This window comes from Platalea leucorodia (assembly GCF_965183815.1).
Source record: "Platalea leucorodia genome assembly, chromosome: 4".
Lineage (NCBI taxonomy): Eukaryota > Metazoa > Chordata > Aves > Pelecaniformes > Threskiornithidae > Platalea > Platalea leucorodia.
In genome coordinates, this window is record NC_138826.1 from 120135915 (window position 1) to 120160312 (window position 24398).

Consider the following 24398-nt stretch of genomic DNA (forward strand, 5'->3'; position numbering starts at 1 on the left):
CTACTCTGAGTTACTGATTTTCTTTTTCTACTAGACAAAGCACAATTCAGCGTTTGGCTTGTTATTAATCATTTTTCCAGCATGGATTCAAGAGCAAAGTGGTCAGACACCTCTCACAGCACGGGCTGTAGCGCAGGGTTTAACGGGGTGGAACAAGGCAGGTCTTGCGGCGTTCACGATGCAGTGGTCCTCATTTGTTAAACCCTCTCGTGCAAGCCTCTGTGAGTGATGCTGCGAGCACTCGCTTTGACACCACGACTAAGCAAGTGCTTCAAGGGAAGTTAATCTTTCCAGTTCACGCTACTTACTTGCAAACTCTTACTCTGCCATGCAGGTCCTGCAGACCTTTGCTTAGCACCTTCAGGGACATTTTTTGGACGGGCCTCTACCTTGACAGCATCACTACCAATCTGATAGACTGCCGAGGTGACAGCAGAGTTACTCAGATACCATGGATAACAAGAGAACAGTAGATATTTGAGTGTAGAATTTGCCCAAGAGAGAAGAGAGACCTTGAAGCAAGGAATTCCTGTTGTCTTAGCTTTTTTCTGGAAGTCACTCAAGTCTCAAGGTGATGAAACCAACACACAAACTTAGAGCAGTGAAAAAAAGAAAGCAGCATTTTGCAACACACTTTATTTGCAATAAATTATTCACCAGCCCAACAGACAAATAATTGTAACCAAAAAAAAAATTATAAGAGGATAAGCTTAAGTAGCAAAACTGTCATCTGTGTAATGCTCTGATATAATCACTTGTGACTGCCAAAACATCAATTTTATCTGCTTCATCTGAGCTTTATCTTTGCTGACCTGTTCACAAGTATTTTGGAGGAATTGGTTTAATTTGAACTCTACCTAGACAGATAAATGCTTGGCGCACCCTCTCAGGTGTCTAGAAGTTGTAATATTCTGTGACACTTCTAAAAAGTGTAACAAATCAGAACAGACTTTCCTGTGAAACGGATCAGGAGCTGTGCCAGACTTCACCCCCCCAAAATGCATGCAGGTTAACAGTGCAAGAGGTGAGAGCATGGCAGAGGCTAATGGATAGTGACTGGTGAACTCTGCAGAGTTCGGAGCCAGAATACCGCTCAAATTGGCTTTCAAATGGTTGGAGCTTAAATGAATTATTGGAAGCTCTCAAGGCCTGGAGACCTCATGAGCAGAGGCTCTGCAGTGAAATTTCCACTGCTTCAGATTCTTATTTTGATCGGAAAATGAAAAACTTTTTTCATTACAGTTTGGCATTTGTTGCCTTCGCGTTGGCCAGACCCTGGGACAGCAAGGGTATGTCAGGGGACAGAGCGAGGGCAATCCAGGGGACAGAGATTGGGAGCCAGAAATGAGACAAATGTTCTGGATTTGGGTCAAGGGAAGGGGGAGCGGGGATCATGTGAATCCAGTTATAAAGCTTTGGAGCGGGTGGAAAGGCTCCGGTAGTTCATGGACCCTTTTGGTCTTCCAGCTTATAAGCCTGCTCAAAGGGCTTTCTCAGGAAGCTGGTACCATGCCCGATCATACCCCCACCAGGAGCCCAAAGCTCAGGAGTTATGATGATTTAGCACCAGAGAAGTTTGTCTCAAGGTAGTGCTCTACAGCCCAAAAGGCAAGAACTTAAGACCCCTACAAGGAGCCTCCTGGAAGGGCTTTTCCATACAGAGACTGCGTTTTATGCAAGGTCGGCAAGTGATGGATAACGCAAAGTGTAGGCTGTGTACTTGAAATATCTTCCAACCTACCTCACCCTGAAGACCTAGTCCTAACTCAGCTTCTAGCCAGGACTTGTCCCTGGAAGGGCTTAGACATGCCTTCAGCTGGGTTTTAAAGTCCAGGCGTAGAAAGCCTCTAGTCTTTGTCAATTCATGATCCGTACAAAGGATTGCTGAAATGTTCCTTCAACAATTTCCTGAACTAACAGCATTTTCAGACATCAAGTGCAAAGTACGACATATGCCTTTTTCCAGTTCTTAAATTCTTGATCAATCTTTTCATCCATTTAGATCAGGATACTGTACGTGTATGGAAAGAAAAGAAAAAAAAAAAAAAAAAAAGAGTGGATGAAGCCTTCATAGAGCTTTTCCATTTTCACTCTTGAGGCATCTTTGGTCCAGACCAGGTACCAACACAAGTCTGGTTAAACACCAACAGTGACTTTAGTGAAGCTCACAAGGACCAGGGCCCCCATAACAAGCCTGATTGATAGAAATCATGAAAGAAGCTGTTCTGACCAAAAGGAAATCTGTTCTGTAGGTAGACGCACAGTTTCTATTTTGCTGATTCAAGAAGTTCAGAAAGTTGGATTTAGATTTCAAGCATGCTTCCAAACTTCTGGTTAAACTTTTTGTCTAAGCTTAGCTTATTTCCTGATGAAGTATATATTCTACTCATTGTCTCAGTCATTTCTAATGGCTTCAAAGAAACGGTGACTTTTCATTCTACCAGCAGATGGATATGAGTGATTCTTACGCTTTAGTTTTTCTTGTTGGGACCAAAGTATGAAACTCTCCAAATTGCACAGGCAAGGAACGCAATTAGTCTCCACTTCCCAAAGATACCACATGAAAAGCTTTTGAAAAGATAATGGGCTGCAAATGATGCCATTTAGTCACCCGCACACACTGTACAATCCAGCTGTACTTCTGGAATATATTTAGAAGGTGTAATTAGGGTTGTGCATGCTTTGAAATAAGTGAGCAAGTTTCTTAACTGAGGTTGAAATTCATTTTAGTTTCCAGCACTCCCTCTATAGAAGCCACAAAGTCTTGATGGAGTGGGACCATGGATATCTATTTTCTCTCCAGGTTTTGCATCATCATAGATTAGGTAAACTCCATGTGAAACGATAGCTAAGGACCAATTACCTGCAATTAATGTTGATGCACTAAGCATCTGCCCTTTGGAGATCTACGTGCAGAACAAGTACCATTTTACTGGTTTACCATTTTAGCTCAGAATAGAAATCATTGCAAGAGTGAACCAAATTGGCCTTAACTTAAAAGTTTCTGGCACAGGGAGTTTCCACCCTGCCAGCTCCCAACAGATGAGTGATGGGATGAGATGTGTTTTGGAGAAACTCATCTAAGAGAGATTAAAGGTAGGGGTTTATGTTCTTGCTAGTGTCATTTCCCATGTCTGCTGCCTTCCACTTGTACCTTCAGCCAGCCTACATTTACAAGTTTGTCATGCAACTGTAATAATTTTTGCTACCTTTTCAGGCCTTTTCTGTAGTCAAAGAACAGAGAGTAATGTGTGTCTTCTCATGACAACTCAACCTAATATCTTCAAAGACAATTTAGGATGGGATGAATTGCCCTCTGTGTTGACATCCATCTTCCATTAACTGTAGAGGGAACAAAAGCCTTTCCAGTTAGAGGAGATAAACACAGACTGCCATGTCTGTTCTGCATGCTTACTCCTGGAGACCAGATCCAGATGGGGCATCCAGGCTAGCTCAGCTCAGATGTGAACATTCCCACGACAGAAATCTGACCCCACAACTGTGTGTTCACTAGCTCTGCACATGGCCCTGTGAATCTTTGGTTTATCAGCCCAGGGTTTGTCCAGGGAAGCCCTGCACTACCCCCTCTGATAGCTGTGGGACTTGTTGGAGAAATTGCCTGTCCTTGGAGGGAATTTCTGGGGGTGCATGTGCACTGCAAAACAGATGGGCTGCACCCCACTTTAGAGAAGATATAAATCTATTTCACAGCCAGGAAAGCAAGCCAGCTCATTCATGTTGGAACTACTGTATGCTTCTCACAGCTTTTCCTCTGTGGAAGATCAGATGAGCAAGGGTTGGCTCTGTGTAGTTGTTCCTTTAGTCAAGGCTTGCAAGTACAGCGCAAGCCTGCATGCTAATAAAAGGTGTGCCTCTTGCAATACAGTTTATTGATTTTGCAGCAAACTAGGTGGCTACCATTGGCTTTACTGAAAGGTGTCAATGGTGCTATTCTACTGGTGGCCCTGCCCTCATAGCCCTGGTGGTGGTCCACTGCTCCTCTAGATCAGGCTGGAAAACTGTAGCATGACATGATGACTATGTGGTCTTTGGAGTCAGAGCCAGGCAGAAGGCTCTGCTTCCTTATTGCTGTGAATCGCTAGATCATCACCTAAGTCCCAGCAAAGCTAAAATTTGTGTCATAAGGGCGGCAATTCATGCTCTTGTCCACCATATGGATGACTCCACCAGAGGTAGGGCAGGTGCCAAGCTGCAGGGTTCTGGGCTCCAGCCCTCTCTCTGTGTCCTTGAGACTGTGTTTGCAGAAGCACTCGTTCAATTTTAGGAGCCTCTGTGTTTGAGTCTGTTTTGGGGAGTTCATGGTGCTCGCTGTTTCTTTTGGAGACATGTATGTTCAGAGAGCCTGAGGGAACATTTGAACCGGCTCTGAAGGCCAGCCTCATGGCCATCTTCTGGGTTAGTCTTCCATGCTTACGTGCTTGCAGGCTGGAGGTAAGGGCACCAGAAGCAGATAATTGAAAATGCACAGTGTAGCTTTATGACCTTGATAAAATTCCAGATACCTCACCTGAGTACAGGGCAGCTGGGGAGATAGGAAAGGGACTGGATCCTGTACTTGCACCCCCTCCGAATGCCTCTCTTTCATTGCAGGATAGATATAATCTGACATTCAAAGCAATATGTATCTCATATCAGTTTCTCTGCATAAATGCTTGTTTTTACTGCATCTGATGCTAAGATCTGGCTGGATATCAGCACTGTGAGATGCTCAGGGGAAGAGCAGAGGATCAGTGCGCTCCCCTGATCAGTGTGATCCATGAGAAATTACCGCTCTTCAGAGAGGAGAATGCCAATGTCCTTTTCCTCCTCCACAGCACTCCAAAAAAGCTCTCCAACATCGTGCTTTTATTAATCCTTTTGCTGTACATTCAGTAGCCACAGTTTGTCTCTAACCACAAAGCTTGTCCTGCATGGGTTGTAATATTATCCATGATGCTTTGGAGCATCTTAGGAAGCTGAATGAGGACAGTAACAAGTGACTTTCTGTCTTTCAGTGTTCCCTTAATCAATCTTAATGTATCAGCAGACAGCGAGGAGGAGGAGGAGCAAGGTTAAAACCCCACAGGTAGTTTGTCCTCATTAAAGGTCCATATTTTCACAGAAACCCAGGAAAAGCGAGTTGCAAATGTTTCACAGGCTCTCTTTTCCTCAGAGCTGAGCTCAAAGCTGTTACTGTTGCCTGAAGGCAGAGCCTGGAGTTCCCAATTTTTGAAAATACCATCCAAGAAAATTTGTCAAGGCTAATACAATGGATGGGCTATTGCAAGAGGGAAGCTTGGCAATCCTAGGTTACAATTTAAAATGATTCCTTATAATATATCGGGCTTTACATATTACAAAGGCTCCACAGACATTGATCCTCTCCAGACTTCTGCAAGACCCAGCCAGTGCTGTCGTTCCCACTTGGCAGCCAGGATGCTTTCAGGGTAAAAGCCACGGTGAACAGCCGACACTGTGCAAATCTGTGTGTGTTTGAAGCAGGATCAAACTTCAGGGCTCCTGTTAGCTGGAAGTGCACATCCACATCCCCTTCCTCCCTCTCCAGCATCTCTCCATCCAACTCATGCCTGCAAACCACACCAGGGACTGGGAGGAGGCTTTCTAATTTTCATAATTTCCACTCTGAAATGTTGGAAAGCTTCCTTTTTCCATCCTGGAATTTGCTGTAATGCAGCCATCATGTATCCTCCTGTAAACTTTCAAATGCACCAATAGTGGCAGTTTCCTGCAGATGAAAAAGGGTTTGCTTCAGTTACAGCAAGTGGGAACCTGGCCAAGAAGAGTCATAAAACCAGAGGACGTTGATTTTTAAAAGCACAGTTATATTAGTGCATTCCAATGCATCCAATCAGTCACCGGAGAGCGGTTAAAGTGGCCTTGGGGCCAACATCCAGCTTCTGGAGGATGGTGTCAGGGGAGAGATAAGCAGGCTGATGCCAGCTGATGATCTAGCCCCTTTTCCTTACAATCAGTCACAGCAGACTGTGTGGTGCTGGCCAGACTCTGTGTTGCAGCAGCATTCTGAAAACTTTTCATTCCTGAGCTTTGTTTTATACTAATCCACAGATGCTGTTATCCACCCTAGACTGGAAGGGAAATATGCTGAAAGATTCAGGACAAGGGTGTAGGCAGCATGAATGTTTTCCTGCAAAGGCCAAGACATGCTGTGAGGTCTCTGAACATCCCTTATAGAGCCCAGCACTGGTGTTTTCTCTAAAGTCAGCACCTTCCCTCCCCCAGCGTCCTCTATTTAAGGGGCTCAAGGTAAAAAGAAAACATTTTGGAGGGAAGGGAGGAAAACATTTCTGAAAGTCAGCACGTTTTAGAGAAATTCCAGGTGGAAACCCACAAATCCAGATACCCTGAATAACTTGAAGATGGATTAGGCATCTTCTGCAGCCCAGGGTATGTACCACCACGCTCTTGCCCGCAGCCCCTCTCCCATGAGGTCAGTGCTTTGCAAGGAGAGACTGCAGGACTGGCCTCAGATTCCCTGGGCACCGGCCTCCGAGAAACCCTCCGTTGTTTGTGTTTTGTAACAACTGCCCATCGGGGAGGCACTGGCCATCTCTCCCTCCCAGTTCCTAGCTTGCAAAGCCAAGAAATACCAGCGTGAAAAGGACCATGTTCTCCTATCCTGGAATTAACTGACCGCGTCCGGTCAGATGGGGACAGAGCCCAGAATACCATCTACGTGGGCTTTTCTTTCCCATGACAGTTTCCCAATCAGAGCTTGAGTAAACATGAGGTCCTCACCAATTTATAATTGCTGAGATTTATGTCTCTCCCAATCACATTCTTATAGAAGCAGCAATATGCTTTCATTCTTGCTGTTCTGCCCATATCTTAATCACTCTTCTGATAAAACCAAACACCCTATTTTGAAATCAAGCAGATTCACAGAGGGTGTTCCCTGCCAAGGCAGTGATTCTTGTCTGACTGGACCACTGCCCTGTACAGTGTTGATTTTGGTGGGCTTCAGACATAAATCTTCCCAAAGACCATTTCTGTCACTGCACAGAATAAGGGCCCTATGGTTACAGCTACAACACATTTGGGACACGTCTCCATTGCTCTTTAGACCAAGGCAGCCACTTAATGGGGCTGTTCTCATAGATGAGTACCCTGTTTCATCTCCTTTTCATGATGGAGCAGAGCAGTCCCAGGCACCGTACCTGGGGAAAGTGATGATGGTGGGGTGGTTGCTCTCTGTCGCCTCTTTTTTGGCTGAGCAATGGCTTGGAGGAGTGTTTATGCCAAAGCCTAGGCAAAAGAACCATGATGGAAATGTGCAGTCATTTATGCTCCTCCTGAATCCTGCAATAACCCAAATGAGGTCAGTCAGGATGAACTTTGTCTTAAAGTGCCTGGACTGACACCTCGGCTCTATGAAGGAAGTTTTCCCTGGCTTTGCAAGGTTGTGGCATGGCTTTGTCAATTGATGCCTGTCGAGGCTGAACCCCAGTTCCTACCCATACTGTCAGGGCCCTTCAGAAGTTGTTCTTCAACCCATGTGTGCATGGCTCATCAAGGGCGATGGACCATGCACTGCCAATACCTGTCTGTGGGCTGAAGGCAGTCATGCAGGGACCAAGAACAGCTCACCGTCCTAAACAGAGATCGAGTGGGAGCCAAATAAGGGCAACATAACACCAAGAGCCATGAGTGCAGATCAAAAGACCTTCAGCCCTGTGGGAGCTTCATGTCTGGGTAGAGATCGTGCTGTGACTGAGTTGCAACTGGAGTTGCACAGGGTGTGTGCTGTGGGGGACCTACAGGAGAGGGCATAGCATGGCATTTCAGGCTGACACGGAGGGCCTGGTGGGAACAGCCCAGAAGAAATGAGAGCAATCTTGCATGTGGTTCAAAGAGAATTGCATGGATAGAATATATGGCCCTAAGCAATGAAGAAGTGAGTTTATTTCAACCACATAAAGCTATTCAACTTGTGAACAACATTAGTTGGGTTTTGATCACTCTTTTTTTCCAAGCTACTGTGGTGCTTGGGCAGAACTTCCAAGTTCATCGTTCTCTTAAAAGTTCCTATATTTGTTTTCCTTAGACTTGAGACTTCTTTTAAAAAAAAAAGAAAATCTGCCATATCCTTCAGCTGCAAATGATTTAATCGTTCTTGGCTTTGTGTGATCTGAATATTTTCTTGTTCTCTTGCTTTGCAGCTGTGACCTACTTAATTACAAGCAGGAAACAAACTCCAGAATCATTAGACATTCTGCCTGGCTTGAAGAAGGGGAAAAAAATAAAAATCTCATGTTGTTAAATACTAGGATGTCCTTCTTAATAACAGGAAGTCAAGCTCCAGATAGCAACAGTGAACATTTAAATTCTTTGTGCATCAAGATAAGGACAGTAAAGAGCTTACAGGTTTTATTTTTTATGGCATGGATGTTTTGGGGGCAGGGGAAATGAAAGCCACTTCTAACAGCCAAAATGGGAATGAGTCATAAATTTCTAAATCAAGAGCGTAAATCCTCTTTGTTTTAACTTCTGAACAGCTTCAGTCTGCTGTCCATAGAGACAGTGAAGTGACTGACTTGCCACTTCGATCTGGCAGCTTTCGATCCATTTTCTCCTCTTTTCAGGAGGTATGAGCAAACAAGCTAGACAGTGAGTTTGGATTCCACATTGCGAATCATCAGGTTGGAAGGCAGAGCGTGGGGAGTTTGATTAACTGCTCTCCACCTCTGCAGATGTAGTCTGGGCTACTATTTATACCTCCTGAAACTCAGCACCCCATCCTGGATACACTGGTGGGTATGTGGGTGTAATAGTAGCTATAGAAAACAGCCAGAGAAAGGGAAAGCCAGGACTGCCAGCCTCTGTGTCCCACACAGGCACTTCAGTCCTCTTGTCCCTGTTTATCCACAGCTCTGGTAGCAGCTCAATAACACAAATCTCTCAATGCATCGTGAGGCAATAGAAGCTGATGTTTGCACAGGGTTTTAAGCTGAGCAGCAACAGAAGTGCAAGTTATCATCTTCTGTCAACTGTGCATGCATTATCACTGAAGATGGCATGGATCCAGCGCTGTCCTACAACGCAAATGGAGATTTTCCATTAGCACGAGCCACAGGGGTCTGTGTTTCGGGAGCAAACGGGGTAGAGGTCAACTCTTATGCTCTACTGAGAAGGTCTAACTGGTCCCAGCTGGGGAGATGTTCCCAGCGTAAAGATCTGCTGCAGTACAGTAAACACCCTATGCTGACTCCTGAGTTTCCCATCTGTAGATTAATTGTGCTGTGGCAATAGAAACAAATAAACCGCCCCGTGTCAGTCAGCCCCAGTGCAGATGCCATGAATGAGCGTGGAAGTGTCTGCCTCCACTGCGTTTTGTGGTGTTAACAGCTCAGTATGGCTTGCTCTGGGACCTCTCTACCCCAGAGTCAACAGAGCCATCACCCTCCTCCACAGCACCCTCCCTACATGCATTTAGCACCGCCGGGATGTATACTCCCACAGGGAGCATATATGTACATAACCAGTCTTCACCTCAGGGAACATTTATTCACCCATAATTATGCTCATTTTGATAATCAGCGTAGGTGCTTTCAACACAGAGGGTACCCTATCAATACAAGATATCTTAAGTATTTCTCCTTTTTGCTGCATAACTCTTGTGGAATATGACCAATTGGCTTTCTAGCAGGCTGAACACATATTTACTTTTTAATGTAAAACAGTTCCCCTGAGATTGCATAGCACTTGACAAAAGTCAGTGAATTAATCTCCTGAGGAAATGGAGACCCATAAAGTTATGTGACTTGTCTAATGTCGCTCAGGAAACTGATGACTTTTCTGGAATAGGACCAGATCCCTCCTCATTTCTACTCTCAAGGTTGTATTTGACCTGCTTATATTATATCTTTCCTCTCTGTCCAGTGACAATTACATCCTAACCAGCAAGACCAGTATTTATTTGTAATTTATAAGGAGCTTCAGAATAAATTAAATATATGCACTTTAACTTAGGCAGGAGCAGGCTTTCCAACCCATAAGCAAGATCAACCATGAGAAATCTGGACCATTGATTTTCTAAAATATGTTCCCTTTGCCCTCCTCCTTTTTAGTGAAATGCTCAGCTCTTGTCTATGAACAGAAAGGACTTTGTATTAGTCATTGAATGCACTGAGTGTTACCACTGGGTCTGAATCAGACAGACTACTTAAATATATCTGCAGGATAAGTAAGTTGTAAGAAAATGTTCTGCTGAAATGGGCCATTTGTGCCGTACGTAGGCTTGTTTTGCATAGACAGCAAGGCTGCCCTTCATTAAATTATCCATCTTGCCATAGGGCAAAACTGCAGTCTGGCTTTTTATGAGCCACCAGATTTGTCCTCTCTCCCAGGCAAATAGTGCCAGTTAAGAGACACCTGCGATGTGAAGCAATGTGTCCTCCAAACCACAGCCCACAGCCAAGGCCGTTTTGACAGCTTGGCCATCATCTTCTGATAAGGGGTGGGAAGCACAAGCTAAATGTATAATTCAAAATGGTACGAACAGAGGGGTACAGGGAACCTCTCATAAAGGCAAATACTTGCTCCAGTTGCCAAATAAGCAAAAGCTTGAAACAAGAGAAGTGTAACTGAACAAGTGCGTGACTCCTTCTGTGAACAGTCAGGTGTGTTCAATCCGCAACCTAAAATTCAGTGCCCACCTGATGGGCACAAACACAGGTTTGTCTCAGGTTCGTATTGTTTCACCCCTAAACCTTGTCAGAGGCTATTTTACACACAGGCAAATAACATGGAAGGAAAATAGCTCAGCTGCTGGATGAGCTTTAGGTTGCCCCCTGTTCGTACCTGCCTCCTAAGCAGGCTGTGATTTTTTCCTGTTTTCTTCTGGCCAAAAATAATTCTCCCGAGCATTTCTGCACTTAATACCAGAGAGCAGCATGATGATAAACCTTGTGGCGATGGGCATGTGCCAGTGTGTGCTGCTTTGATTGGACACCTCGGTCACAGGACGTCACAGGCCCCAGCGGGATCAGAGTTAATCATAAGCTTGGGTTTCCAAAGTGAATAATCGTATTTAAGATCTTGCCATTCACTTTCTGCGGCTGTTCTGCACTATTTACTTAATAAGTTGTCCTGACCTACATCCCCTCCTGCAGACTCATTCACTGCAGTGTTCGTGGAGAAAGAGGATTGAATAGCAAATCTCTGCACAATCTCTTTCACGTTTCTGCATAGTAGAAGTGAAATCACTTTAGCTGGTGGAATATTAGGGACAAGTATGAGCCCAGCTTTATACGATTCACCTACTTTTAAACCTTGTTAAATCGCTAACACAGCTTACTTTAGGAAATGAAATGCGTATGATTTGAGGATATGACACACTCTCCTCTGTCAGTCAATAAAAACCTCTCTAAAGCGAGGACACGTACAGCCCGACACAGAAGGAGCTGCTGTTCACATAACGATAATACTTAGCACTACCAGAGCACTTTACATTTTCAAAGAGCTTTAGAAATGTTATGATCAAAGTGGATGACTGGAATAGTAAATTTTCGTTCACTTATTACTGTGAAGCAGCAGTTCCTTTCATTATGGAACATTTTAGGCCATACGGACTCGTGAGAACATCTTGAGGAAATTGGCCAGGATTTCTGACTCCTAAAATGTATCCAACAGAGAAGTCTTCAGTTTCTTGAATTTTCTCTGTGGGGGGGTGTAGGGCTGTCAGTGGTGGCAGAGCAGGGGGTGAAGGGTGGAGGCTATTTATATCCCTGGTTTTGGTAGCATGTGATGGGTGAGAGTTAGAAGGTAACTGAAGAGGTGCAGGCACAGCCATCACATGTGCATGGGGCAGCAGATCTTTGGGGAGATAGATACATCCAAGTACAGCTTCTTGACCTACCACTCCAGAGAGGTGAGCTAGGGGTGCTGGTGCCTCCTCTACAAGTCTGCGAAGGTTCAGGCATGATCGTTGTCCAGGTTTTGTGGCCCAGTCAGACTGAGGTCATGATCTTTTAGCAATCCAAAATGATTACAGGGTCAGCAGACTCTTAGCTGATCAAAGCTCTCAGGAGACCCAATATGGACATCCATACTTTATTTTCACTCATTTTAAATTCAGGTGAGTTTCCTTCGCCTAGAACATATATGTTGTATAATATAGCCCTCAAAGTCTGAGGATTTGCTGCTTCAACTCAAATGCCATTCCCAGCTCCTTTTAAAACCCTTCCGTCAAACTTTTCCTTATATGAACAAAGTACAAAACCTTGCAAAGGTACAAGAAATAACGCCAATAGTATCCAGTCCTTGCAGTCTGGAAAGCTCCCACTGGACACACAGAAACCCTCCATGGTCCATTCTTGGGTGGCAGCAAGGCCACTTGTCAGGGGAAAGACAGAGAAGCCCAAACGGGTTGGCATGAGGGACGAGACCACCTTGGTTGGGGTGGAAATAGGGCACTCAGAGGCTCTGGTTCTCAAGTGGATTTGGTGCCCAGTGTCCATTTGGAAATCTGCAGAGTTTGTGGTTCAGTGCAGTTACAGGAGGGAGGTCACTTCGGTAAGTCCCCACTGAGGGCCCTGGCTCTATGTGGGCACACGTGAAGGAAGGCGGGTGGCTCCTTCTCCATGTGTTTGATCACTTGGCAGTGGGTCATCTCTAACTGTTCCCATCAGCCACGAAAATGATGTGCCATTAAGACACAAGGAGGAAAATGCAACTAGTTAAACAACACAAAAAAACATCTCCAACATAAGAAAGCGTGAAGCTGCAACATGAAAGGGAACTTCAGACACAAAGATCTAACAACATTAATCCTCTTAATGTTATAGAGAAATAAAAATCAAAAAGGGTAATGGATTTGAAATAAGACCAAAAGACCACATTGGGCTGGAGCTGCAGGGACCATTGGGGCCATATGTTGAGCAGAAGCAGGATGTTTCTGGTATGTCTACAGTAAGCTCAAAGGAAACCACCCTCCACCCGGCACGTCTGTCTTTCAATGTGCCCAAATACATCCACACCCATCAGAAAGTTGTGGGTAGAGATTTACTCTAGAGCACACTGGAAAGAGATGTTCAACTCCTCCTTCAGAGGCCAGAATATACAATCTGCCTAAAGGCAAAGCACGGACCCGTCTCTCGAGCTCCCAGTGCAAGCAGTGTCTACCTACATCAGCGCACGGCAGTGATTTGCAGGGTCTGTGATGAGGAGGAGCTGTCTGCTGGGGTTGGGTTGGGAATTCCACCCACAGCCTTCAAGCCTCGGTGACAGTCCCATGAAACAACACAGCAGCCCAAAGGGATTTGGTTGGGTTTTTTTTCATGGGAAGTAAGGAGCTATTTTTATACCCTAGTAACAGCCTTTGGACTGTCAGTAAAACGTGGGAGGTTTCATAGTAAATGTTTTGCCTGACATTTTCTCAGAAACAGCGGGAAATAACCAGTGCATAATTAGAGAGGCTGTGTTGAAAAGACTTGCAAATGTCTATAGATCTATGTAGAGTGCAAAGGGCTTTATTTTTTTTCCTAATTGACCTTAGTGAAGGTGGAGCTCAGTGTGTTTTATAGAAATGTAAGATGATTTTACAGACATGACTCAAAATGTACACCAGCAGAAGAGCCAAGCTGCTGATTCTTGGTAATTTTTTCTCCTCTCTTCTGCCATTCCCTGTAGCAATGAACTCTTCTGACTTTTTTGGATAAGTAAGAGCACCTTCTGCGGTGTCTCTCTGGAAAAGAAAGAGCACCTTTGGTGGTGTATCCCTTGGCTCCGGAGGGGATGGGCTGCCTTTGCTTGAGAAACGTCTGCGGTTACAGTTCCCTTGGAAGCTGCGAGGTGGGACGGGTAATCTGTATTCAGGCAGCTTTTACCCCCTCAAAAAATAGTATGTGTCTAATCAGCAGGAAAACCTCCACAGGAAACCAAACAATCTGCTCTAATCATGAAGGTAAATCTACACACTGAAATGCTCACTGGGCCTCCTATACACTCAAGTGACTCCTAAGGAGACTTCTTCAGTCTATCAGTTAAATAAATACATAGGGGAACTGTTTTCAGAAAGTCTGATTATGTCATCAGCTGAGTGAAAAGGCTCCTTCAGAGCTGCCCTCATCTGTTGAGTAATTACCAAGTTGGGACGGGGGGCCAAAAGTCTCCTTTCGAGCATACGGAAAGACTAGATGCACATGTGGAGTAGCTAATTTTAAAACTGCGGCATATCCTCCATTTCCCCTTCTCTCCCCCTTGCAGAATACCAAAGGGGTTAGGTCACATCCCAGAGCAATCACTTGCTATGGCTTCTTTTCCCCCCTCTGTTTTCCTTTATCAAACACATTTCTTTCTTTTCCTCTCGTGCTCCCAGGCAGAGATCTTATACTCCAGGCTGTAGCCCGGAGCAAATATTGTCTAGTCAAGTTATATAAAAAAAAAAATACCTTTCTTCCAAATGAGGCTTTATAATGGAGATGTTCCTGGTCCCTTGTCTACATCTCTGCTAACGGAGGCAGTGTGTTACCTAGTTTACAGGCAGGCAAAGAAATAACCAAGAGATGATGAGCATAGGGAGACCAGCAGCAAAGGCTGGACACCAAGAAAACAGATAGGCAGGGACAGAGAGAGGAGGAAAGAAAACTACACTTTGCAAAATGAATAGCTTCTAACACGTTTGAAGGAAATGTTATTATGATTTTATTACCATATTTTATGATGCCACTCTAAAAACGATGTCCTGAAGAAGCAATTAGGCTGAGAACATGAATTTTGCAGCTGTATTTTCCTGGCCCTCCACCTGCCTTGTCAATGAGCTGATGAGCATCCTTGTGCCATTATTGTGACACACTGTTCACTTAGTGCCCTCCAGTCCTCAAAGATCAAATTATGGATGGGGTCAGGGTGGGACAGACCTCCAGAAAATCAACCAGAGCTTAATATTCCTGCTCATTCCCCATCCAGGGAATTTAATGAGAGAAGACATCAAGGCTTTTGGGAATGATGGCTCCTCAGCTCTGCTAAACCAGCAGCTTTAGGGGCTCAGTGCATGCAAGTCCCTTGTGATTTCAGCTCAAAGTGGGGTTGTCCTGGCTACCCCTCTAAAAAATGTCTCCTCGGAAGTGCCTCCATGTAGGCACTCCCCGGCTGACTCTCATCTGCTCCCTCCAAGTCCTGCTGCCTTTTTGTGCACATTCCTCTGAAGGGAGAGTGAAATGAGTGAAAAATATTTGATAGGCAGCTGTCTCCAAGGGTGCTGGTTTGCACTGTGCCTTTGGTAAAAATACTTCCACCTCAGTTTCCCCGCCTGGTTATTAAACTTTAGCCCACAGAGAGAAGGAGCACTTATGGGATTTAGTGGGAAAAGCTGTTGCAATTTAATTGCATGATTTTGTGGTGATTTAACTGAATGCAAAATCCTTGTGTTGATAATGTATTTTCACCCTCACTGGACCAGTTCCCTCAGCCCACCTCATCATAGATGTTGACAGCATTGAAGTCTCCACCCAGACAAGCTGCTCCTGGGGGGAAACGGACAGGGAACTCTCTTCTCAACACCTATTTTAGGAAGGAATGCCAGAAGTGGATCTTTGCATCCATAGACTAAAAAGGGTGTTTTGGCATCCAGCTCAGATGGAGAAAACTGCATTGCATTCTCCTTGGCTTGCTCAGATGAGACCCACCCTTATGAAGGCAAGCTCAGCAAGGGTTAAAAATATGACCACACCAGCTGAATCAGACTGATTTTAAATGGGCATTGTTTAAACCGTGCAACTTTCCAGGATATCACCTCTTGGGTAAATAAGGTGCTTTGCAGACTGTTGCATAAGTCTCATATAAAGATTAAGTCCCCTTCTGAGTCCAGAACATATAAAGGCTCCAGAACAGACAGTTGCGTGGAAAAAAGACTGGAGTGTAACAGTGCAATGGCTTGTCAACACGCAAAACAAAAGGATGAAATGTTGCATGTGGCAAAGCTGTCTTCTCAGCTGTTCTTCGTGAGTGTTTGAAAGAGTTAAGCCCAATACTGGAATGTCTTGGGAATGTTGGCAGAGGGAGAGCAAGCGGCTTTTTTCCTCCCTCTGGATGAAGTCCCAGGACTGAGCTTGCAAAGTGATGACTTTGGATCCGAGTTTGCTTCTTGGTTCTGCAGCAGCGAGCTGGGAAGTGATGCAGTGTAACCAAGAAGCCCTTTGCGAGGGATGTGCAATTGCCTTCCTAAGTCAGGAGAGGTATTTTTACCTCTTCCCTGCTCATCCCTGGGTGCAGCAGAACTCGCTTTGAGAAGATACACGGAGGGAGAAACCACATCCTGAAGGGCGTGTGCGAAGGGAGAAAGACACATCCCCAAACAGTTTATTTTGGCTGCTGGTTTTTGTTGTCGCGTTTGGTTTGGTGGTTTGTTGGTTTTTTTGTTTTTTTTTTTCCTTTTTTTTCCTTCTTCTTCTTTGATGGAAATTGCAGTGACTTTTTAACCTTGCAGTTCATAAGGCGCCTTGGGATTAGCTGATTGCCTCCGAGCAGGGAGTCCGGGGTGTTTCACACAGGGAGCTGGCATGGCTGCTGTGCTCTTTGGCTTTGAGGATCTGCTCTACAGCTGGGACAGCCTGGTGTGGAGCCTGACGTCCCGGGCTCTGAGGACTTGCCGCTTTGGAAACCTGAGGGTCCTGCAGCTCATGCTGAAGCCATGGTGCATTTCCAGAGCCGTTTATCAGGTAGGGTTAAAAACCACCAGATCAGACCCTCAAATCCCAGTGCTGCAGATGGGAAACGCCCTGGGCAGTCGCACAGGGTCCTGTCCTGTTCCTACCAACCACTTCGGGACCTACCACAGGTGGTGGGACAGAGGAGACACCATGGGCAGGGGAGGTGTGGGAGGAGAAACAGGTTTTGAGGATGGTGGTGGAGTCTCCCGTGGCTGAACACAGGTCCGAACTCTCCTTCCCACAGAGCAAAGGGGAATAAGTGAATGCATAAGGAGGGGAATAAGTGAATGAATAAGGGTCACTCTGCTATATTCCCTTCCCTTGAGCTTTATACTCATAAATACAGCCAGCCTTAGCTGTGCTGCATCCTCAAACTGTCCCTGCGGCTGCACAAGAGTAATTTATAACTTACCAGGAGGAAAGGACGCTTAAAGACACCTAACTTGTGGAAAATGGGCAAACGCGGTGGGTTTTAAACTACAGTAGCACTAGTTATCCCTACTTGACTTGTGCAATGCCTTCTGACTGCTTAGTCTTGCAAAGTCCGAGGCATCTGGTTGTCTAAAACTTTTGTTTTACTTGGTGTGTGTTTTATGTGGTATAGAGAGGTTTGGAGCTTGGTCGACTGGCTTCTCTGTAGAGTTACGCAAACTGCTTGCAGCTTGAGGTATAACAAAACAGCTCTAATAAACTGTGTGCGTTTCTGAGGCTGGCTAAACTGGGTTAAATAAACTGAACATCACAGTGAAGGCACTAGAACTGGATGCCACTTTGAATAGCAACTCATTCCAGTCCATAGGTGAGTCCAGGTTGAAATGACACTGTAAAGCAACCAGTATCCAGCTCATCTGCTTTTTTAATCAGCCTTAGACAACTGAGGATAGACATTTATTCTGCTGCAGGGACAAACCCATTACAGTATTTATCAACTTCACAGATTTGGCTAATGTCGGATGCTGGATCGACTGATTGGTGTTTGCATTTGGAAAAGGCATTTTCTGCTACTCCCATTTGCTTGGTATTTTGCTTTTCCTGTGCTTTGGAAGTCTCCATGTGTGAAGCCAAGTTATATAGAAGAAGCCAGATTAAAAGCCTGTAGAAATTCTGTGTGTTGCTTAGAGGGAGACCAGGGCAAGGCTCTTAGTAATTTCAGCAAACTTTGAACCAGCTTCAAATCATGCTCTGGTTTCAGCAGACTTCAGGAATAGATTTTATGGCCTTCTTTGGAGTTCAGCAGGAACAGGCGTTGTGTTTATTTTAAGTATTTGTTTATTCTAGAAGATGCCTGCAGCCAATAACACAAACCCATTACCCAGAAGGACCCCTCATCCCACTGATTGCCCTGGTGGCCCCAGGGCACAGCTTTGAAACCCTCACAAGAGGTACAACAGTGGTGGCTCCAAGTGAACCAAGCTGCTCTCCCTGGGCTGCGCTTGGTCTTGGCTGGTGTGAACCTGCAGGTCAGTCTGCGCAGAGGCTGCCTGTGGTGTGGGGTTGCCCCATCCACTCGCTGCAGCTTGTTTTAGGAGCCTGAACCTGAAGCCAATTAGCTGACATGGGCCTGGGAAAGGGGAGAGGGGAAGAAAGAGGGCTCACTGCTGAACCCCCTTTTTACCCTCCACCCATGTAAAACCATCCTCAAAAACTAAGGAGTTAGTTTTCAGACGTGTCCAGATTCCAATTACGAATAATCTATCCTAACCTCCATGCATCAGGGGATGCTACTGCCTGTGATAACTCCGAGGATTGGTAGCCCTTGAACAGATTTACTCTGTTGCAAGCACTGAGCACATGCACAAGTGCACTTTTTCCATTACAACATGCACACGTCCTCAGCCATCCCCCATGGCATTATATCACATTCCTGGCACGTTATCCCCCTTTGCTAGAGTCACCAGGGAAATGGGACCAGCAAAGGTGCCTCCCTTCCCATCCCAATGAGCATCGATGCAGCGTGACACTCACAGGGCAGGGTGGACTTGAATAGTTGTCTGTTTCTCAGACAGAATCAAGGAACATCTGCAAAAGCTCAGTAAAACGACATCACTTTATTTGTCAATGCCCATGAGCTTCCAATTCTTTGGACGGGACCTGAAATGTTGTTGGGTCAGGTACCAGGATTGTTGCTGCTGGGTGGAGGTTTGCTTGGGAAAGGCATCTCATAGCTCATCGTCGCAGAGAGCCAGCAGCAGCAGTATTATTAGTGGCCACATGAGCTGATAGATAACTCTACACTTATGTATATTAATCCTTACAGCATTTTTTCCAGTAGCCAGTATCCTCCATTTTAAACATTGGCGGAGTATTTTAGTAAAATATTGCTTGGACAGAAAGCCTGATGGTTTAATCACTTCCCAGAGACAGAGACTTATTCCACTGTTTATTATTTAGATGAGCAAATAAGCTCTTGGCCATGCTAGTTGTTGATGCTGCTATATATTAATCCCTGTTGCTACTGCATCTTGAGAGCAAAGCAGATCAGCTGTAGGACCTCTGTATGGTACCAGAACCAAAACAGCCCTAAAAAGAAACATCAGTCAACTTTGTAAAATGAAGCAAAACTTTGTCATACTCCAAAGAGTATTCTTTATGCTTTTTTTCCTTGAGTTAATCATATCCCAGTGCATCTGTGGTTCTGGAGCCATTTGCTGGCTCACCCTTGGTGAGACTGACTTGGGGGTACCGCAGCAGCGTACAACCCAGCCAGGCTCCTGGCTGAGCAGGACCCCCGCTGCCATGCAGACATCACCGGGGAGGACTCAGGTCCTCCTTTGCACCACCAACCAAGACCATGGCTGCTCGGGTATGACACTAACTTGGAGAATTTTTTGGTATCCTTTCCCTAGACTGTTGTGTCCACCACACAAACCCTGAAAAACATCCATGGGTTTGGTAATTCCCTTCTACCGTCCCATCTACAAAATATATTAAAAAAAGCTAATACTGTACAGAGGGAACGGTCCAGATTTACTGCTAATGCAACAGGCAATGGGTTCTTGAAAAGAAAAAGCACTCAAGGCAGTGTAATCCCCCTTATTTCTGACAAGTGAGACTTTGCTTTCTTGGCTCTAGGGAAATCAGTGGCAATGCATTAGCAGAGGTAGATGGAATAGCAATTTTGGGGTGATGCTGGCTGTAGTGGTCAGGATCCCACCCTGACTTGAGATTTCAGTCTTCAAATCCAAACTGACACAGCAACAGCAATCAGAAGTCTGGACTTGCTCAGGCTGCACTCTCAGCAGTAGTTGTTATAAAATAGGTTAAAACAACCAAAATTTTTTCCTTCATTCTTGGTCTCCAAACTGGATTTGACTTTCAGAGATGCCGTGTAACTCCATTTCGCATTGTCTTTAGGTGATGCTGTGGTACTCACAACATCCAAGAACTAGAGGCTTTTGGTACCCTGAAGCAAGGTACCATCATCTGCCTCAGACTGCATTTCTCTTCCTGGCAAGTAAATCCTCCTGCAAGTCTGCTGCGATTCCCAGGGATACATTTGTCTGCACAATCTGAACAAACCACTTGCCTTGCTGTTTTCAGTGGGCTAATATTCACCAGTTGCTATATTTTAGTTGTGATTAACGCTTGCTATATTTTGTGTTTTGTGATCCACCATGTGGCTTTCTGACTGCATGATTGAAACGGATTTGAAAAACGAGATTAACAAATAATAAACTTCCAGTCGAGGCTTGCAGTCAGTTGTGTGAGATGCCACAGAGCTGTCGGGTGTATTTGTACCAATGCCCAGAAGATGTCTGACTGCTCTGACCTACTGAAAAAATGACCCTGTGAACTAACACAGTGCCTGCTTTTGCGGAAATACTCACATTTCAAGAAGTGCTGGGGGAGGGCTGGTTTATTACTGCATAGGCAGTCAGTTCTGCATTTTAACATCCTGAAGATATTTCACTATTTATTTAATCTCCAAATCCATCAACAAATGTTTTAGTTTTCTGGCTATGTCTGTGCAGTGTCAAAGAACATTAGGCAGGCCAGGACCTACACCTTCAGTAAAAATGTGTTTATGTGTCTGTCTGTTTAAAATCCCACCAACTGCTCCTACCAAGCCGGAGGCAGATCGCTGGGCGCAGAGCAGTCTCTCGAGGAGCTGTAATACTACTCACAGACATTTAATTCCTCGCACACTGTACACAGTAGTGCCGTGTACTTTTTACACACTGCTTCTTATCCATCAAGTACTTGGAAAGGCGGTTAAGTAATATCATGCCTATTTTACTGCTGTAGAAACCAAGGCAGAGATGGACGAAATTACTTCAGGCTATCGACACAAGAGCAGAATTGTCTTCAGTACCTCATTGCTTGCAGTTATAGGTAATGGGATTAAGGAAGGTGAGCTGTAGCATTCAGGGGCTGGATGTTAACCTAAAATGAGGAAGAGAAGAGAGCTTTTGCCATGCTGGCAGGAGGATAAAGGCCCAAGGAGCAATGGCAGGAACAAATGCAGAAGCCAAGGTCCTGTGATGGGGGAAGGATATTTGGGGGGCTCTGGGCACCCCTAGCCCCAGGAGGAAGGTTGCTGCTGCTGTGGAAACCCCCAGCTCCTGCAAGGCAGAATCAAGTCACAGATCCCAGCTCACTAACTGTTTTTCAGCTGTGAAAATCACCTGTGAATCCTGGCCCCTGAGTATTGAGGGTGTTTTTGCAGTGCTTTAACTCCCTGCCACTCCTCTCAGATCAGAGCTGGCAGGTATTGCAGCCCAGGAGCTGGTTTTTCATCTACATACACACAGATGTACTCAGGCATGTGAGCCCCCAAACCACATCCTCCTTGGGCCTGATGTTCAGCTACTTCATTCCCTTTGTTTTCCAGATCCTGCCATTTTATTTTCCCTGGGGAGAATGCATCTCAGGTGTGTTTCCTACATGGTGCCCGCTGCTGGCAACCGAGTGCTAATGGGATTTCACCCAGCTGCCATGGACACTGGGGAGCTGGGCTTTGGGGCTTCTCCTCCATTCACTTGGGGGATTGCTAGCACCCTGCTGGGTATTGCATCGATAAAGGGACAGGCTGTTACCTACCTCACAATGGGCTCTGAGACATCCCTACAAACTCTGTACCCTACTGGGAATGTGGTCGTCCCCCTCATAAAGGAGTAATTTGGGAAATCCATTCTTGTTTCAGCATCATTCCTCACCCTGCTTGCCTTGAAGACATCTTATTATATCTGAGCACAATTAGGGATTCAGGAGCAAAAACAGCATTTTGCAAGCCTGCCCTGTTGCTGTAAAAGGCTGTGCAAATCAATGTCGGGCAAGAGGGAGGAAGGAAAGGGCTGAAATGTTAAACACATAATTTCAGATTGGTTAAAACTTCCAGGTTTTGATTTATAGCTTCATCACCAAGTAGATTAATGTGGAATTCAAACACAACCAGCTCTTTGCTTTCCTTTCAGGCCTGGTATATTAGCATTTCCCATTAATCTAGTTAGCTTTAGCAAGATGAAGGCTGAGGAAACAGGGGATTAGGTGTGTGGGAGTCTTGGGTGGGCAGGAGAAAAGAGCCAACAAAATTCACTTTAGCTAACGAGCTCAAGTAGAGAGCATGGGACCTTATTCAGGTCTCAGGTTGTAGCTGAAGCTGTTTCTGACTCCCTCGAGGTCAGCAAACCCAGATCCTTTCTCTTCTGATTTTGGACAGAGGGTTTTTCAGTGGGGTTGTTGATTTTCTACTGATAAGCACAATGGTGGACATGGGTACCTGTGCCACCCGTAGAGCTGCGCTCGCAGGGCTCTTTGCTGGTGGCTGCTCTGTTCTTGAGGCACCATGATACTCCAGGGCAGCTGGCTTTCAAGAAGCTTTGGGATCCCCTAAAGCCATCGCACGGGGTATCATAAATGGATCTGGCCCCTCCGAGCTTGCAGCCTGCCTAATTCCTGCTTTTAGTAGGAGGTAACTGTGATTTTTTTCCCTGGCACTCTTTGCTGAGCTAGTCTGCAGGCTCTGGAGCTGCCCTGGAGACTTCTCAAACTTTATTGCTACATATTTAAGCATTTATGAGACTTGAACTGCTTCCCTTAAAAAAAAAAAAAAAAAAAAAAACAACAGCAACTGACACAAATCACACAAAAAGAGGAAAATAACCCTCCACCCAAAAGCCCCAGAGTTGCAGAAAGGGCTAATGAGCTTCACATGTTTCTGAAAGCCTCTTGGGAGCTTTTGTCTTGCAGAGTTTCTCACCCCATCTTTGTTACAGGCAGAAGCAAAGAGGGTTAGACAGGCAGGGGAGGGGAGGGAGAACACAAACATTAAAAATTCATCTTTTCCAGAAAATGTATCCAAACAGACAGAAAAAAAAATCAGCCTATGGAGGAATCCCAAGCCGTTTCTACTCGAGGCATCTATGGAGAAATCACAAGAGGTGTTCAACAAGTTCCTGTCCCCAAGTATTTTTACAACACATTGTAAAATTGCCCTCAGCATTTGATACAGGCTTCCCTTGCCTTTCTAGAGCTGGCAAGGGCCAGGGCAGTCTGGTAGGATCCATGCCGCTGTCACCAGCCCCACTGCAGCCCCACAGAGCATTGATGTCAGTGGAGAGGAGGTCAAAATGTTAACACTGCAAAATATCCAGCTAGATATAGAATCATAGAATCATAGAATCATTAAGGTTGGAAAAGACCCTTAAGATCATCGAGTCCAACCATTAACTTATCACTGCCAAGTCCATCTATACCATGTCCTCGAGCACCACATCTATCCATTCTTTAAATACCTCCAGGGATGGGGACTCAACCACTTCCCTGGGCAGCCTGTTCCAATGCTTGACCACCCTCTCGGTGAAGAAGTTTTTCCTAATATCCAACCTAAACTTCCCCTGGCGCAGCTTGAGGCCATTTCCGCTCATCCTATCGCTTGTTACTAGGGAGAAGAGACCGACCCCCACCTGGCTACAGCCTCCTTTCAGGGAGTTGTAGAGAGCGATAAGGTCTCCCCTCAGCCTCCTCTTCTCCAGACTAAACAACCCCAGCTCCCTCAGCCACTCCTCATAAGACTTGTGCTCCAGACCCTTCACCAGCTTCGTTGCCCTTCTCTGGACATGCTCCAGCACCTCGATGTCCTTCTTGTAGTGAGGGGCCATATGAGTGCTTATCCCCACTCTGGGGCATGCCAAATCAGCCTGCCCAGGGCCGGTCTCCATCCCACACTGCGTCAGGCAAGAAGGCAATAGCAGTCCGGTCCAGGTAAAGCTAGAGGGCTACTTGGGATGTCTTGCCCAGGTCCAAGGATTCAAGGTAAAATGTCATGGTGGAGGTCACCAGAGGAGGACAAAGGGCTTACACACCTGGGAAGTCTGGGGCAATAACCCTTTTGCCTCCTGGACAGTCACAAACGCCTTCTCCCCTCAGCAGCTTGTGGGGTCTCAGCTCTCCTGCCACTGCCCCAAGGCAGCTGTGGGTCAAGACAAGAGGCCCAGGGGTTTCCTGGAGGGCAGGGACAGGCACCAGAGGTTTGCTGAGCAGTGGTTGAACCTGAACCATTAAATCACCTCGGGGGTTGCTGTGCCACTGAGCACAAAAGCTAACATAGAGCTGCACCAATCTGGGGCTTGCACTCACTAATTATTTGCAAACACAGCACTGCAGTGCTTTCCATGCACTGTAGCAAATTGTCCAGTTCTGCTAGAAAATGAGGTAGACTTTAAACCCACATTGACCCTCCTATCTGTCTTTACATGAACTTTTAGGGAT

The 24398-nt window shown here is 45.6% G+C and overlaps 1 protein-coding gene across 3 annotated transcripts in view; it reads left to right on the plus strand.

Moving 5' to 3' along the window:
• Window positions 1-24398, plus strand: part of FRMD4A (FERM domain containing 4A) — a gene marked incomplete at its 5' end in the record, with an annotated part of 385473 nt that overhangs the window by 177510 nt on the left and 183565 nt on the right. The window contains one exon of one of the 3 annotated variants that reach the window (XM_082310332.1): window positions 16539-16697. The exons of the other annotated variants lie outside the window; for them this stretch is intronic. Within the exon in view, the coding sequence (XP_082166458.1) occupies window positions 16539-16697 (159 nt within the window). Of the gene's footprint in view, window positions 1-16538; window positions 16698-24398 lie in introns of those variants that run through there. 3 annotated transcript variants of the gene reach the window in all.